This window comes from Coregonus lavaretus (assembly GCF_964263955.1).
Source record: "Coregonus lavaretus genome assembly, chromosome: 18".
In the NCBI taxonomy this organism is placed as follows: Eukaryota; Metazoa; Chordata; class Actinopteri; order Salmoniformes; family Salmonidae; genus Coregonus; species Coregonus lavaretus.
This window is the reverse complement of record NC_140005.1, coordinates 41113626-41130981: the sequence shown is the minus strand read 5'-3', so window position 1 is coordinate 41130981 and position 17356 is coordinate 41113626. Positions and strand designations below refer to the sequence as shown.

The window sequence follows — 17356 nt, the reverse complement described above, 5'->3', positions numbered from 1 at the left end:
CCGATAATGTTGAAAAATCTGCAAATTTGCTATGGGAGTCATCAATGCGTATGTTAAAATCCCCCATGAAAAGAAGAGAAGTAGATACAGAGCTTAGCTGAGTGAGTAGTTCTGCAAGGTCACTCAAAAAGCAGGCATTTGGTTAAGGAGGGCGATAGACCACAATGAGCAGCACAGTTTCAGTAGTAGTGATCAGTTTTAAAACTAAGCATTCAAATGAGGCTGGGTTTTCTATTAGAATTCATTACATTATGCATAGGGTAATCTGCAGTTATTGGTACATAGTTTGCGAAGGACATTATGGCTATCATCTCTGTTTGTGATCAGTATCTGCTGGGGTATCTTACATGTACTATTAAAGTTAAAAAGCATTGTATTGGTGTAAACATGGGCGACATAGTTTCCTTCTACCATATTTTTTGCACCAGTCTCGGCACTATTCCTTTTAAATCTAAGTCGCAATGAGATTGACTTTATCATTTAAACCTGACCTATGACCCATCACCTTATGTATTACCAAAGATTATCTATATACTGACGAGAGACGGGACTCAATGCTGTAACAATGGGAATAAATGTCCGGAAGGGAGGCGGGAGCAGGCTGGAACATTCTAGCCAATGAGAGGGCAGATTTGCATGTGAACAGGCACAGCTCCAATATAACATTGTTTTTCTCAAAGTTGCCGGGATGCCACGTGAGTCCACTTATATCAGTGCATTCGTTACAACCTACACATTACACAACTTCTATTCAATCAAATAAGCCTTGCATAGCAAATTAACAATTCAATTTTATGTCGAATTCAATTTTATGTTGACCAAATTCGACACACTCCCACTTCCAATGGTTAACGCTGTATTTTCACGTTGGACACATTTTGGGGCAGAGTCAGATCTCTCACTTCGCCTCTTCCTCTCTGGTATTAGTGCCCCCCCAGTTGCAAGAAGTGAAATACCAAAAAACACACAAAACCATACAACACAAATGGCTCCTAGCCTCCCAAGCATGCTTTCTGTCCCTAACACTAAAACTAAAACTGAAACTAAATAATATAAAAACAAAATATAAATATTTGTATACAACTAAATAAAAACTAGCAAATCAACTAATAGTAAATAAAAACTAGCAAATCAGGCAGTGCATAATTTGTAAATCTGGAGGTGCCGGATCAAAAAGTGAGTGCGAGAGGGGGGTGACCTGGGGAGTTCTGAGGTACCGGAACGCATTAGAAAAAAAATTACATTAATAATAAAACATTGCATGCATATCATCGCATTTGCATAGTGGCATAGAGTAGTGGAGTAGAGGCACTTACAGAAGTTGCACACATGGGGAACATTTTTAGTAGCCTAGGGTCCGGGGAAAATGTGGCCTTTTATAAATGCATTTCATGCAATTCTACATAAATTTACATTACTGGAGACTTTGGCAGAATATTTTTTTATAGTGCACAAATGATCGAAATGTCAGGCTAATTTGACACTGACAAACTGAGAATCAGAGATCAATAAAAACGACTTTGTCTTCAATCCATCAATAGCCTAGGCCTAGGTGTGTGGAGACACATATTGTAGGCTACAATATTAGGAGGAAATGATAGTCCTAAAAATGATTTCCAGTTTCACTGACTCACCCAATGATGCACATCTCACTCACTGGTGATGGCCGATGCGCTCATGCCAAAAGTCTTTCTCTCTCTTTTGTAAAATACTATTTGGAAGTTGATCAAATATTTTGGTAGCCTACAGCATAGTCTTCTCTTTTCAGCAGGAGCCATTTGCTTTCCAACCTGTGTTTTCCCTCGATTTGTATTTGAAATATTGCGAAAAGCCTATTACTTGTTATTGGGCTACAATACACAGCTAAAAGACGCTATTGATCCTCTGTGGCTAAATTATAGGCCCTCTCATGGTGTAGTACGCTATTCTGAATGATTTCATTTGTTTCTGAACAGACAGCAGTAATTCTATAACTTTGGCAATTGTATCAGGGGTGATGCAGTTCCTTCAGATCCCTTCGTGCAGCTATGATTCAATAAGGAAATAAATGATGAAGTGCAATACTGGAGAGATGAGAGTTGCAGGCTCATGTCTATCAGAGCAGAGAGGGAGAGAGATCATAGAAAGTGAATCTCATTCTAGTTATGTGAGAGATACTGGCTCGCTTCTCACACAGCCACGGCCACGGCAACACATTGGTCTCAAACATAGGTTACAATGTTGCGCAAACCAGAAACTACTTTTTCACATTAAGTTTTTTTGTGGGGGCAAGATAATTAATGAAGAGGCAACTCGAATGAACTAACAGCATAGTAACTAATATAGACAGATGTAGGTCACATATACTACAATCTATTTATTTGTTATATCAATTTGTCTCATTCTCAAGGACTCTCTCGCTTTCCTGCTCCCCCTGTTCCAGTGGAGCCCTGCCAGCCAGACCTACTGCAGAGTGTATTCAGCTGATTAACCAGAGTGGGCTAGAAAGACAGCAGTAAATAAATAGCATAGTCATAAAGTATTTTCCAAATGGCACCTTATTCCCTATGTCAGGGATCATCAACTAGATTCAGCCACGGGACGTTATTTTTTTCTTGAGAGGATGGTTGGGGAGGCCGGAACACAATTACAAATCATTTGTAGACTGCAAATGGACCGCAAGAAGCCCAAACAGATATAATATTTGACTAAAACATAATAATTTCAAACCTTGCTTACATTTGTATATGATCTCTGTATTATGCGTGGAAATACTTGGGAACAGATTTCCCAAATTAAAATAACTTGGAGCTGATTTCCTGTTTTTTTTTTTTTTTTTTTTGAAATCATGGGGGGCCAAATAAAACCACCAGCAGGTCAAATTCGGTCCACAGGCCACCAGTTGGTTAACCCTGCCCTATGTACTGCACTACTTTTGACCAGGGTCCATAGGGAACTCTTTAAGGGATAGGATAAAAGTAATCCTTCTACCCTCCCCCTACCCCACCCCCCCAATTTAAAAAATAAATAAATAATAATTAGATATATTGTAAAGTGGTTGTCCCACTGGATATCATAAGGTGAATGCACCAATTTGTAAGTCGCTCTGGATAAGAGCGTCTGCTAAATGACGAAAATGGAAAATGGAAATGGAACTATTTAGGGAATAGGTTGCCATTTGGGACACAGAGATAATTTTCTCTTCTGCCAGTTGTTTTTTTTTTTTATCTGAGACAGAAATTAGGAAGGAGTATGAAGTGGTTTTGGGGGTCCAGAGATGAGATTTCTAACCTGAGTGCCAGTCTGTTTGTGCCAAACATCTATTGCCTGTCAATGACAGCAATGGAGTTGGCAAAAGCTAAACAGATCTGAGACCAGGCTAGAGATTTCTGTCCAGCCGTACTTGGCATTTTGTACTGTATTGCTATAAAGCTCTGTTACCATTGACCTAAAGTATTCAGACCCCACATTTCGTTACGTTACAGCCTTATTCTAATATGGATTCAATAAAAAATGTTCCTCATCAATCTACACACAATACCCCATAATGACAAAGTGAAAATGGTTTTTTAGAAATGTTTGCAAACTAATAAAAAATAAAAAACTGAAATACTGTTACATAAGTATTCAGACCCTTTGCTATGAGACTCGATATTGAGCTCAGGTGCATCCTGTTTCCATTGATCATCCTTGAGATGTTTCTACAACTTGATTGGACTCCACCTGTGGTCAATTCAATTGATTGGACATGATTTGGAAAGGCACACACCTGTCTATATAAGGTCCCACAGTTGACAGTACATGTCAGAGCAAAAACCAAGCCATGAGGTCGAAGGAATTGTCTGTAGAGCTCCGAGACAGGATTGTGTTGAGACACAGATCTGGGGAAGGGTATCAAACATTTCTGCAGCATTGAAGGTCCCCAAGAACACAGTGGCCTCCATCATTCTTAAATGGAAGAAGTTTGGAACAATCAAGACTCTTCCTAGAGCTGGCCGCCCGGCCAAACTGAGCAATCGGGGGAGAAGGGCCTTGGTCAGGGAGGTGACCAAGAACCCGATGGTCACTCTGACAGAGCTCCAGAGTTCCTCTGTGGAGATGGGAGACCCTTCCAGAAGGACAACCATCTTCGCAGCACTCCACCAATAAAGCCTTTATGGTAGAGTGGCCAGACGGAAGCCATTCCTCAGTAAAAGGCACATGATAGCCCACTTGGAGTTTGCCAAAAGGCACCTAAAGGACTCTCAGACCATGATAAACAAGATTCTCTGGTCTGATGAAACCAAGATTGAACTCTTTGGCCTGAATGCCAAATGTCACGTCTGGAGGAAACCTGGCACCATCGCTATGATGAAGCATGGTGGTGGCAGCATCATGCTGTAGAGATGTTTTTCAGCGGCAGGGACTGGGAGACTAGTCAGGATCGAGGGAAAGATGAACGGAGCAAAGTACAGAGAGATCCTTGATGAATACCTACTCCAGAGCGCTCAGGACCTCAGACTGGGGCGAAGGTTCACCTTCCAACAGGACAATGACCCTAAGCACACAGCCAAGACAACGCAGGAGTGGCTTCGGGACAAGTCTCTGAATGTCCTTGAGTGGCCCAGCCAGAGCCCGGACTTGAATCCAATCGAACATCTCTGGAGAGACCTGAAAATAGTAGAGCTAACAGAGCTTGAGAGGATCTGCAGAGAAGAATGGGAGAAACTCCCCGAATACAGATGTGCCAAGCTTGTAGTGTCATACCCAAGAAGACTTGAGGCTGTAATCGCTGCCAACTTGTTTTTGACAGTATGGAGCACAATACCACGGAGGAGTTTAGAACTTGAATTCCATAGGCTGGGATCCGCACTACTATGCAGCTGTTGCAAGAACACATTTTTCATTGGCTATCCACTGGTCGCAAAACAATGATTGATAGGAAGCTTAAACTTCTTCAATTCAAGCATTATTTTATAAAAATACACAGCCATCTACAACAACTACAATCCGTAAGGAGAAAATAGCTAAATGAAAGAGCAGCAGTGTGATTCACTTCAATGCGTTATGTAGATATTAATAATAAGTGATATCCAGATCGCTCGTAGGCTACACCACTGCTGACGTCCTTACCTCAAAGCGTTTATTCATGTTGGATAATTACAAGTCGCACAATTGGAAGACATAGCTTGGACTGTAGCCTACAAAAGCATATTCCTGCTTTTTTCCCGCGATCCATCAAACACATTGGGTGTGTCATCATAGTGGTCTCTGACTTGTGTTCAGACTCGCTCAGGCGGAACAAACTTCAATTTGCGCCGTTTTTCAATGCTGATTTGAATGTCATTGAGAAAACAGAAAGGTGTACATTTCTGAATTTCAAAGTAATCCTAGAAGTAATCATTACGTTTTTCAAAAGTAACCTGTTCCATGCTGAAGCTCCTCTACCAGAAAGGAATATTAGAAAAGATAAAAGATTTGCCTGCACTTAGCTTCTGCCCAGGGTTTCAACAACATTATCTTTCGTCATGATTCGTCCAGTTGTTGCATTCGATTTCGCGCTTTTTGGATTGGCCAATAGGGACTGATCACATTGGCTCAAATGATGAACTGTAAAACTTTTTGCTGTACGTTTACAGCATTATACTGGCAGCAGAGTTTCCAGCTAAAGTATATACGTTTTTTTGCTTTACAGCAGGGATGCTGTAAAAGTGTTTACAGTCAGAAAAATAGTGTGATATTATACAATACAGCATTATACTGTAAATGAGCCTACTGTAATCATTACAGCAACACAGCTGTATTATATAATGACAGTAATGTGCTGGCAACCGCTGCCAGTATAATGCTGTACATTTACAGTAAGCCTATACAGCATGTTACTGTAATCAGTTTTACAGGACCAATGCTATCACTGTAATCGTTTTACGGTAATTGTAATGAGTGTTTATTCAAGTTGGATAATCTTTGGATGCCGACAGCAGTCGCACCATTGGAAGACATAGCTTGGACTGTAGCCTACAAAAGCATATTCCTGCAATTTTCCCGCGATCCATCAAACGCATTGGGTGTGTCATCTCTGACTTGTGGTCAGACTTGATCAGGCGGAACAAACTTAAACTTGTGCCTTTTTCCAATACTGATTTGAATGTCATTGAGAAAACAGAAAGGTGTCAAAGATTTCAAAGTAATCCTATAAGTAATCATCTAGTTCTTCAAAAGTATCTGTAATCTGATTACAATATGTTTGCTGATAACATAACAGATTACACTTAATTTTTTGGGGTAGTCCATTTCTCCCCAACCCTGTGTGTGTGTGTGTGAGCCAGGAATCAAAGGCCTCCATTGTTGGAATGAGAAGCAGATGTTAGTGTGGAATTCTCCTGACTGCAGCAGTTTTTCACGGCTGTGCTTTGAGTGCTCTCTCTCTCTCTCTCTCTCTCTCTCTCTCTCTCTCTCTCTCTCTCTCTCTCTCTCTCTCTCTCTCTCTCTCTCTCTCTCTCTCTCTCTCTCTCTCTCTCTCTCTCTCTCTCTCTCTCTCTCTCATTCTCCATCTCATTCTCATTCTGTACATGTATTTAATCTGAAACTATTATTGTATTTCTCCAGTCTGGCCTGTTGTGAGTCATTCTCTTTTCCTTCTCTCTCTCTAATATTTTAGGGTAGAGTGGGGTAAATTGAGACATTTCTTACATTCAGCATCACTGTCAAGAGAAATATAGTATTCTTTCTAACAAACATATCTACATATATTTCAGAATGTTGTGTATCCCTGGAAATAATCAGAATTCATGTAAACATTAGTTTTGAAAACATAGCTTGTCCAACAAAAATGATCTTTTAGCACAACTTACCCTGTGTATGTGGTAAGTTATGCGTAGGGACAGAGTAAGTTGAGGGGCCTACACATTTCTGTACTGAATGAAATATTATCACTGCCTTTTTAAAACCATGTCTATTTTTATTTCCCAAAGACAATTCAACACAATCACTTTTTTTGTTTTTAAGCATCTTAAGCATATTTTAACACAGGCTTAACACCTAACAAGCACTTTGAACATTCTTTAAATACATTTAACAAAGGCCAGGCCCTGGTGTTACCTCATATCCCAGAGATAATGCCTTGCATTACACCTGGAAAGAAAAGACTTCAATTTTCTCAACTTGCCATCGGCTCAACTTACCCCATGGCCATTGGCTCAATTTACCACAAGGCAAACATTTTAACTATATTAGCCCACACAACTACAAGGATGCATTTTCGTGCTAGGTTTAGGACCTCATATTGAAGCTTATTGAGACCCCAACTGATGTATAGAACAATCTTAAAATTATTTACTTTGGTTTAGATACAAGCATCATGAAACCTCTAACACAATGAATTAATTTGACTTGGTGGAAATCTGTTTTTTTCTACGTAACTTGTTTACCACTTTTTCCATGTGGTTTATTCCTTCACAGACAGCATGAAATGACGACCTAAATATTTACTAAAATGATTAATTTTGTGTATGGTTTCCTAGAAACAAGAGATGGCTCAACTAACCCTTTAGTTCAACTTACCGCACTCTCCCATAATGTCTCTCTCTCTCACCCATCCCTCACCTCCCCCTGGTTTTTGGTCTGGTGCAACATCTGTCTTTAGTTCTGGAAAGGTTCACATAGGAGCACCCCACCCCTGTGATGTTAAATGAGTTGGGAGGGAGAGACCGAGAGACATACAGACCCAGACGCATTCTCTAATTCTCTCTCTCACTTTCTCTCTTTCTTTCTGTTTGTATTTCGGGTGGTTTTTCTGTGTCATGAGACTGCCTGCCTCTGAGGCTAGCTTGCCACGTTGACAGAATTTCTCCGTCCCGGCCGCTATCCTGGGCTGAACACAGGAAGCGGGTCTGTCTCTGTCTGGCAGCTGGACTGCTGCGGACACAGCTTTGGTGTTGCATCACTATTCTACCGGGCTGTGGATGAATAGGGGGTGGACGGCAGCAGTAATGTTATTATCCAGCCCTCTCCCTCACACAAAGCCTTCATACCGGGGATGGAAGATCCCCAGCCTGGAAGCCAAGTTGAAACCATGGGAAAACTGAGCATATCACTGTGGATCCCAGGCTAGATGGAAGAAGATGGGGGGGAATCTGTCAAGAGCTAGAATAGTCTATGGAACATTGTGATGTCTCATGTATAGTAGTCATGATGTCTCACTAGACATGACACTATAGGGCGTAAACCATTAGTGATCTGATGACTACTCTCTCACTCAGGGTGTCAGTCCGACTGACCGACTGACTGACTGACCATTGCTAAATTACAGTAGGGGAGAGGTGGGGTAAGTTGAGCCAAAGAAGTAAGTTGAGCCACCATACACAACGTTAATAATTTCACCAAATATTTAGGAAGAGGTCATCATTTAATGGAGTCTGTGAAGGAATTAACCACATGGAAAATGTGGTAAGGAAGTTCAGTAAAAAAAAACGATTTTCACCAAGTCAAATGAATTTGTGCTAGAGTTTTCATGATGCTTGTATCTAAACCAAAGTAAATAATTGTAAGATTGTTCTATACATCAGTTGGGGTCTCTATAAGCTTTAATATGAAGCCCTAAACCTAGCGTGAAAGTGCATCCTTGTAGCTGTGTGGGCTAATATAGTCAAAATGTTTGCCTTTGGGTAAGTTGAGCCAATGGCAATGGGGCTCGGGGATTTGAACCAGCGACCTTTCGGTTACTGGCCCAACACTCTTAACCGACACTGTTAAGCCTGTGCTTAAAATTATTAAAAGACAAAAAGTTATTGTGATTGTGTTGAATTGTGTTTGAGAAATAAAGATAGATATGGTTTTAAAAAGGTAGTGATATTTCATTCAGTACAGAAATTTGTAGGCGGCTTAACTTACCCCATACCCGGGGTAAGTTGTGCAAAGATACCACTTTTTTTTGGACAAGCTATGTTTTCAAAACTGTAATATTTACATTAATTCTGATTATTTCCAGAGATACACAACATCCTGAAATATATGTAAATATCTTGTTAGAAAGAATACTATATTTCCCTTGACACAGTGATGCTGAATGCAAATAATGGCTCAACTTACCCCTCTCTCCCCTACCCCTCCTCACCCCGCCCCGCCCAACACAGGCATCCTCTATCATCATTTAGCTCAATTGTACTGAGCAGTGTTATTACTAATTTGGGATTGAGGATTATATTCCTACCTGAAAGTATAATAGGATATGATTTCAATCGAGGACACAACAGAGAGACATCTTAAGACCTAAGATAATTTCTAATGATACACATTTATATACACAGTTGGGCACAAAGACAAATATTTGATTACATAAGTAATTGATTTAAGTTAACGTAATATGTCGTGCTAGAGAGACATATCTGGTCAAAGAGTTGGAAGAGAAGAGGAAAGACATGATGGATAATAATAAGTCATTTAGCAGACGTTCTTATCCAGAGCGACTTACAGGAGCAATTAGGGTTAAGTGCCTTGCTCAAGGGCACATCGACAGATTTTTCACCTAGTCGGCTCCGGGATTAGAACCAGCCACCTTTCGGTTACTGGCACAATGCTCTTAACCACTAAGCTACCTACCGCCATATAGACAGATAATCAATCTTATGTTTTACCACTGTTGTTGTTATTCTCTCTCTCTCAGGAGTTTCCCCTCTCATTGTGAAATGGTATCAATCATCCAACTTTGTTGTGTGTGATACTAATCTTGCTCTCCTGTCTTGTTGTGATGAGAGCCTGATACAGCAGAGAGCTGTTGTTAGGTGTGTGTGTGTGCATGCATGTGCATGAATAGATCACCAAGAGCAGTTATGTTATCGCTGCATCGTTGCACTGAGAAGGGGAATCAGTTAGTTAGTTACACGCTACATTCCTTCAGTACCTCTCCAGACAGAAACAGGCAAACAGATGTTCAGATGTTACCCAGGACTCAGTCAGGGACTACTATGGCAACATGATGACATTCTCCTGACGTGAGATCACACATGATGAAGTCTGTCTTCAGTTGCCTTCAGTTCAATCAATCAAATGTATTTATAAAGCCCTTTTTACATCAGCAGATGTCAGAAAGTGCTTATACAGAAACCCAGCCTAAAACCCCAAACATCAAGCAATGGCTTGGAAAAACTTCATAGAAAGCCTAGAGAGGAACCAGGCTCTGAGGGGTGGCCAGTCCTCTTCTGGCTGTGCTGGGTGGAGATTATAAGAGTATATGGCCATTTAGGCCAGATTGTTCTTCAAGATGCTCAAACGTTCATAGATGACAAGCAGGATGAAATAATAATCGCAGTGGTTGTAGAGTGTGCAACAGGTCAGCACCTCAGGAGTAAATGTTAGTTGGCTTTTCATAGCCGAGCATTCAGAGGTCGAAACAGTAGGTGCGGATGAGAGGGAGAGAGAGAAGGAGGGAGAGAGAGAGAGATAGGGTCAAACAGCAGGTCTGGGAAAAGGTAGGACGTCCAGTGAACAGGTCAGGGTTCCAAAGCCACAGGCAGAACAGCAGAAACTGGATCAGCAGCACGACCAGGTGGACTGGGAACGGGAAGTCAGGAGTTGTCAGGCCAGGTAGTCCTGGGGAGGGGGGGGGGGGGGTGGACCATGCCAAAGCACAGCCCCCACACCACTACAGGGATATCAACAGACCACCAACTTACTACTCTGAGACAAGGCTGAGTACAGCCCATGAAGATCTTTCCAGTCTGTCTACAGTATGTCCATGCAGCAGAGCTAATATTATGTCCCCTCCTCTGTCTGTCTGTCCTCTACATTGTGTCCATGCAGCAGAGCTAATATTATGTCCCCTCCTCTGTCTGTCTGTCCTCTACATTGTGTCCATGCAGCAGAGCTAATATTATGTCCCCTCCTCTGTCTGTCTGTCCTCTACATTGTGTCCATGCAGCAGAGCTAATATTATGTCCCCTCCTCTGTCTGTCTGTCCTCTACATTGTGTCCATGCAGCAGAGCTAATATTATGTCCCCTCCTCTGTCTGTCTGTCCTCTACATTGTGTCCATGCAGCAGAGCTAATATTATGTCCCCTCCTCTGTCTGTCTGTCCTCTACATTGTGTCCATGCAGCAGAGCTAATATTATGTCCCCTCCTCTGTCTGTCTGTCCTCTACATTGTGTCCATGCAGCAGTGCTAATGTGATGTCCCCTCCTCTGTCTGTCCTCTACAGTGCGTGGCCCTGCACTGTGTTCTGGTACCTCCCATGTCCTGGCCTGCTAAGCCTGGTGTCTCCTCACTGGGCCTGGGCTATAGCTGAACCAGGGCTGCTGCTGGTACTACTGCTGCTGGTACTGGTACCACTACTTGTACTTGTGGTGGTGGGTGTCCCAACCCAGGGGCCTGGAGGAGCCCTGTCCACCTCCCAGCCACACGAAGATGAACAAACTGACCGGCTTCCACAATAACAAAGCTATGCAGGACCGCCGCTGTGTCTGTGTCTTTCTCCCCAATGACGACACGCTTAACGTCATCGTCAATGTGAGTACTGCGTCTCACCTAGCTACCTTAAAATGAATGCACTAACTGTAAGCTGCTCTGGATAAGAACATCTGATGAATGAGTATAATATAAATATACATGTATATAGGACCTCAGTACTGTTCAGGTGTATGTAAGGTAAGACCACTGGTATCAAGACTGTAGTGGAACTGTTCTCACTATGTTAGGATTATATTTGTGATTAAGACATAGTGTATTATCCAAAAGCAAGGGTCAGGAATTGCAGTAAATGTTTTATTTTACTTTCAAACTGGCAATTCCATTCATCCTTGTATCACAGTGTGTCTAAATTAGGTCTGTCCCCGGAAAAAGAAATCTTGGTCGACCGAAAGTCGTCTGTTCTTTCGACCAATCGATTGCTCTAAAATGTTAAACGTGTATTTTTCCATATATAGACACACCCTATGTGTTTTAATAAAATAAACTATATGCATTGAGCTTGTCTGATGTGTAAAGCTTTGGTGAAATAAAACAAATGCCTCACGAGAGCGCCAGAGAGCTAGATAACCATAAGAACAAACCCTGACCCAACTATTCTCCTCCCGCTCCTGCTGGCTTTCGCAGATTCTGCCATTACTCTCCTGAAGTTGCCGGTAATAGGCTACACGAGGAGTCGGCAACCTTTCTCATGTTGAATGCGAATTTATCTTACCATTTCTACCGATCTGTGTGCCAGTTATGGTTCATATGCACATTGTCGTGAAACAGTTTAATTTCCTTTATAATAACATCTTCATATCTCAAATCATTGTCATGTGGTTAATCAAAATTCTATTCAAATCTAAATAAAAATGATATGCACCAATTTGTAAGTCGCTCTGGATAAGAGCGTCTGCTAAATGACGTAAATGTAAATGTAAAATGTAACAAACCTAAAAAGTACCTTCTATTGCCATTGCCAACTATGTAAAAATAGCCTACATAAAGCCAACAAATAAAAACATTGCAGCCTGCAGGTAGAAAATATCCTGATAAAAATCACATTGGCTACACATGGCCTGTCTGCAACGAACTTGAAACATTGTATCAACTATAAAGTTGAGTCCAGCCCCGAAGCTTGTGCTAGCGAATTTGCAATATTTTATAAAATATTCTGGGCCCTCAGTGTTCTGCCAGTGAGCTCAGGACAGACACAGCTGTAGGCTATTTGCGCAAAGGAAAACGAAACAGTGTTTGACTTGGACAGGAGCTCACTGGAACTGAGTACCGGCACCTCAAATGTTCTACTGCTTGAGCTCCTGTTCCTCTTATACACTACCAGTCAAAGGTTTTAGAACACCTACTCATTCAAGGGTTTTTCTTTATTTTTACTATTTTCTACATTGTAGAATAATAGTGAAGACATCAAAACTATGAAATAACACATATGGAATCATGTAGTAAACAAAAAAGTGTAAAACAAATCAAAATATATTTTACATTTGAGATTCTTCAAATAGCCACCCTTTGCCTTGATGACAGCTTTGCACACTCTTGGTGTTCTCTCAACCAGCTTCACCTTGAATGCTTTTCCAACAGTCTTGAAGGAGTTCCCACATATGCTGAGCACTTGTTGGCTGCTTTTCCTTCACTCTGCGGTCCAACTCATCCCAAACCATCTCAATTTGGTTGATGTCGGGGGATTGTGGAGGCCAGGTCATCTGATGCAGCACTCAATCACTCTCCTTCTTGGTAAAATAGCTCTTATACAGCCTTGAGGTGTGTTGGTTCATTGTCCTGTTGAAAAACAAATGATAGTCCCACTAAGCCCAAACCAGATGGGATGGCGTATCGCTGCAGGATACTGTGGTAGTCATGCTGGTTAAGTGTGCCTTGAATTCTAAATAAATCACAGACAGTGTCACCATCAAAGCACCCCCACATCATAACACCTCCTCCTCCATGCTTTACGGTGGGAAATACACATGTGGAGATCATCCGTTCACCCACACCGCGTCTCACAAAGACACGGCGGATGGAACCAAAAATCTCCAATTTGGACTCCAGACCAAAGGGCAAATTTCCACCGGTCTAATATCCATTGCTCGTGTTTCTTGGCCCAAGCAAGTCTCTTCTTCTTATTGGTGTCCTTTAGTAGTGGTTTCTCTGCAGCAATTCAACCATGAAGGCCTGATTCACACAGTCTCTGAACAGTTGATGTTGAAATGAGATTACTTGAACTCCGTGAAACATTTATTTGGGCTGCAATTTCTGAGGCTGGTAACTCTAATGAACTTATCCTCTGCAGCAGAGGTAACTCTGGGTCTTCCATTCTTGTGGCGTGCCTCATGAGAGCCAGTTTCATCATAGCGCTTAATGGTTTTTGCGACTGCACTTGAAGTAACCTTCAAAGTTCTTGAAATGTTCCTTTTTGATTGACCTTCATGTCTTAAAGAAATGATGGACTGTCGTTTCTCTTTGCTTATTTGAGCTGTTCTTGCCATAACATGGACTTGGTCTTTTACCAAATAGGGCTATCTTCTGTATACCCCCACTACCTTGTCACAACACAACTGATTGGCTCAAACGCATTAAGAAGGAAAGAAATTCCAGGTGACTACCTCATGAAGCTGGTTGAGAGAATGCCAAGAGTGTGCAAAGCTGTCATCAAAGCAAAGGGTGGCTATTTGAAGAATCTCAAATATAAAATATATTTTGATTTGTTTAACACTTTTTTGGTTACTACATGATTCCATATGTGTTATTTCATAGTTTTGATGTCTTCACTATTATTCTACAATGTAGAAAATAGTAGAAATAAAGAAAAACCCTTGAATGAGTAGGTGTTCTAAAACATTTGACCGGTAGTGTAGAATATTAGCTCAAAAGTATTGTGGAGCTCCTGCACCTAAATATAAACAGTACCAGCACCCAAAATGAGTACCGGAACCTATTTCAGTCCAAGTCAGCACTGTTAAGAAGTAATCAGGTAGGCCTATTTTATGAAGTTTCCACTGGATCAGAGCATGACATTTTTCGCTTTGATGCTGAGTGGTTATAGAAAGGGATAGAGATGGAAAGATTTTTCAGGTAGCTTATAGGCCTACTTCTATGTGTGGGCGTCCTTACTCAACATTGAATGGAGTGCTCCAAACAAAAGACAATGACAAAACTTGTAAATGGAATGAAATAAATCTAAACTTGTTTCTCACAAGTGTAGCATAGGTTGTGCACTCTGCAAACAATGTGTCCACTCCGACAATGAGAATGGGAAGACTGGAATAATAATATTGAATGCATTAAAATAATTACCATAACCAGCGCAACAAACATTTAGATGAGATATTATAGGAATTAACGGTAAATGTACTACTGGTGATATATGTAATGGGGAATTGATCTGTCCATAAGGTGTAGATAGTAAGTATAGACCGGAAGTAGAGGCCTGGGCATTGTTGTTCACTAATTTACTCCAAGTAGGGAAAGGATGGTGGGGTTGAAAAGTAATAAAGGGGAGTATATATATAAAAAATAAAAATAAAAAATAAAACATGGGGGATTGGAAGTGATGCAGACAATTACATTGATAGAAGATACAATCTATCTGCAATATTAAAAATATATATATATATATGTTACTGCTCAACTAAAACAATCTCGGTCGACCAACAGCCTAACGACCAAACAATCGACCAGTCGACTAATTGGGGTCAGCCCTAGTCTAAATACCGTCTAAATGACTGTCTCCGATCTCCACCTGTACATCCTGACCTCTGACCTCTTGCTGTGTGCTCTCTCTCTCTCTCTCCGCTCAGGTGAAGACTTTGTGCCAGGAGCTGCTCATCCAGGTGTGTGACCTGCTCCGACTGAAGGACTGTCACCTGTTTGGACTCAGTGTAATTCAGAGTAAGAATGGTTTACCGTTGTCGCTGTGTGTGTGTGTGCGTGTCTGTCTGTGTGTCCATCATCCATGGCTATGTGTGATATCTCTCGCCTCACTGTAACGTCTGTCTGTCTACCATCTCAGTCCCTATCTCAGCCTGACTGACTGGGGCCCATTGTCTCTGTGGTTAAAGTAGCCACTTACTGTGTGTCATATCAAAGGCATAAGCCTTCCTCTGTACAGAAAGGTCCCAATGAGTTACGCCTCAATTCTCCAGAGGTATGCAATCGTGTACTTCATCCTGCACATTTAAAAGCATTGGATTTGTGTGTATACATGGGCTAGAGAGAGTTTCCACCACAGGCGCCGGTGGAAACTTAATTGGGGAAGACTGAGTAATTACTTAGTAATAGCTGAAATTGAATAAATGGAATGGTATCGAACACATCAAACACACGGTTTCCATGTGTTTGATGCCATGCCATGCCATTCACTCTATTCCAGCCATTATTATGAGCCGCCATCCCCTCAGCAGCCTCCTGTGGTTTCCATATGTCTCATACCAGTCCTTTCCTTATAAATCAATTAAGGGAAGTGAACAAGTGCACACTTGGGACAGAAGGATGGATAATTAGAACAGATAATTAGACTCTCCTAGGCAGCCTTTGAGCAACCATTATGTCAGACAGCCATTCTACTGACTGGGTTGAACCAGTCCCTCTGGTGCGCGCTCTCTCTCTCTCGTTCTTTTTCTCTTGATCACTCTCTCTCTGTCTCTCTGTCATCTTAATCTTCTCTGTTAGTCATGCGTGTTATGAGCTGAGAGTTTCCCTGCTGAACCAACAGGTTTGGCTCTTCTATAAAAGCCCTTGGAGTGGAAAAGTCAAGGATCAGAAAAGAAAGGAGGAAAAGATCTGACAGGCGAGTATGCCAGTATAGAGACTCTACTGACTCTAAGTCCTGCAGAACAGATGATTAACTAGACATTTCACCAGGCAGACTGACTGTAGAGTGAGAGAGCTTGTTTCTGACTGCAGCACAAGCCTTAGCATTGGGTGCCGATGACATGGATGTCGAATTAAGGCAGCCCCCCCGCACCTCTCTGAGGGGTGGGGTTAAATGCGGAAGACATTTCAGTTGAATGCAGGTAGCGGCAGGGGCGGCAGGTAGCTTAGTGGTTAAGAGCGTTGTGCCAGTAACCGAAAGGTCGCTGGTTCTAATCCCCGAGCCGACTAGGTGAAAAATCTGTTGATGTGCCCTTGAGCAAGGCACTTAACCCTAATTGCTCCTGTAAGTCGCTCTGGATAAGAGCGTCTGCTAAATGACTAAAATGTAAATGTAAATGTAGAGACAAAAAGGAGTGATGATGACTGGTAAATCAGAGCTTATCTAGCCAACCGGTCTGCTCCCTAGTTGTGCTGGAGAGAGGTTGGGGTGGAGTGGGGTGACAGAGGCATGGGGACAGAGTGATGATTGGTCAGTGCGAGGGACACAGAGGCTAAGGGGGTTGGAGCTGGGGCTGGGGGTGGATGGTAGGGCTGGGGATCGGGGTAGGGTTCGAGTGGGGGTGGATAGTCACTGTTTGCCTTGTGATTTCATGCTGTTCAGACAAGCAGCTCAGGAATGTCCCTAAGCCTCACTGGCTCCTGGTCAATAGACCTGTCCTGCAGGGCATGTGATTGGCTCATACTGAAGACCTGCAGGCATGCCATTGGCTCAGAGACGTGTCCTTTAGGCTTAGCATTGGCTCATTTCATCTGGTGGCCATCTGTCTGACCTGCACTGCTGCAACGTGCTTTCCTTTGCAGTTGCTTCCACACTGTAAAAAAAATGACTCTTTGGATCAACCTAAAAAATTGCATCAACTGGTTACAAGTAAATGAGTTAGGTTTTCTTTATTGAAAAAAAAACGACATTTGTCGAAAAACAAATACATGATTCAATACCAACTGTTATATTTGATTATTAACAACCCTATATTTGAAGTTGCAACCGACTTCTTTCAACACTCAACTTACTTTTCCCCTTTGATTAAACCTAATAAATAACATAAATACAAACTATATATATA

At 41.8% G+C, this 17356-nt stretch overlaps 1 protein-coding gene across 1 annotated transcript in view; it reads left to right on the top strand.

The window, feature by feature from the left end:
• The window catches only part of LOC311145788 (FERM domain-containing protein 6-like), a 63165-nt gene that overhangs the window by 30151 nt on the left and 15658 nt on the right, over window positions 1-17356 (top strand). The window contains exons 2-3 of the mRNA XM_084182100.1: window positions 11155-11462; window positions 15218-15308. Coding sequence (XP_084038226.1) covers window positions 11361-11462; window positions 15218-15308 — 193 coding nt within the window. The 5' untranslated portion in view covers window positions 11155-11360. The remainder of the gene's footprint in view (window positions 1-11154; window positions 11463-15217; window positions 15309-17356) is intronic.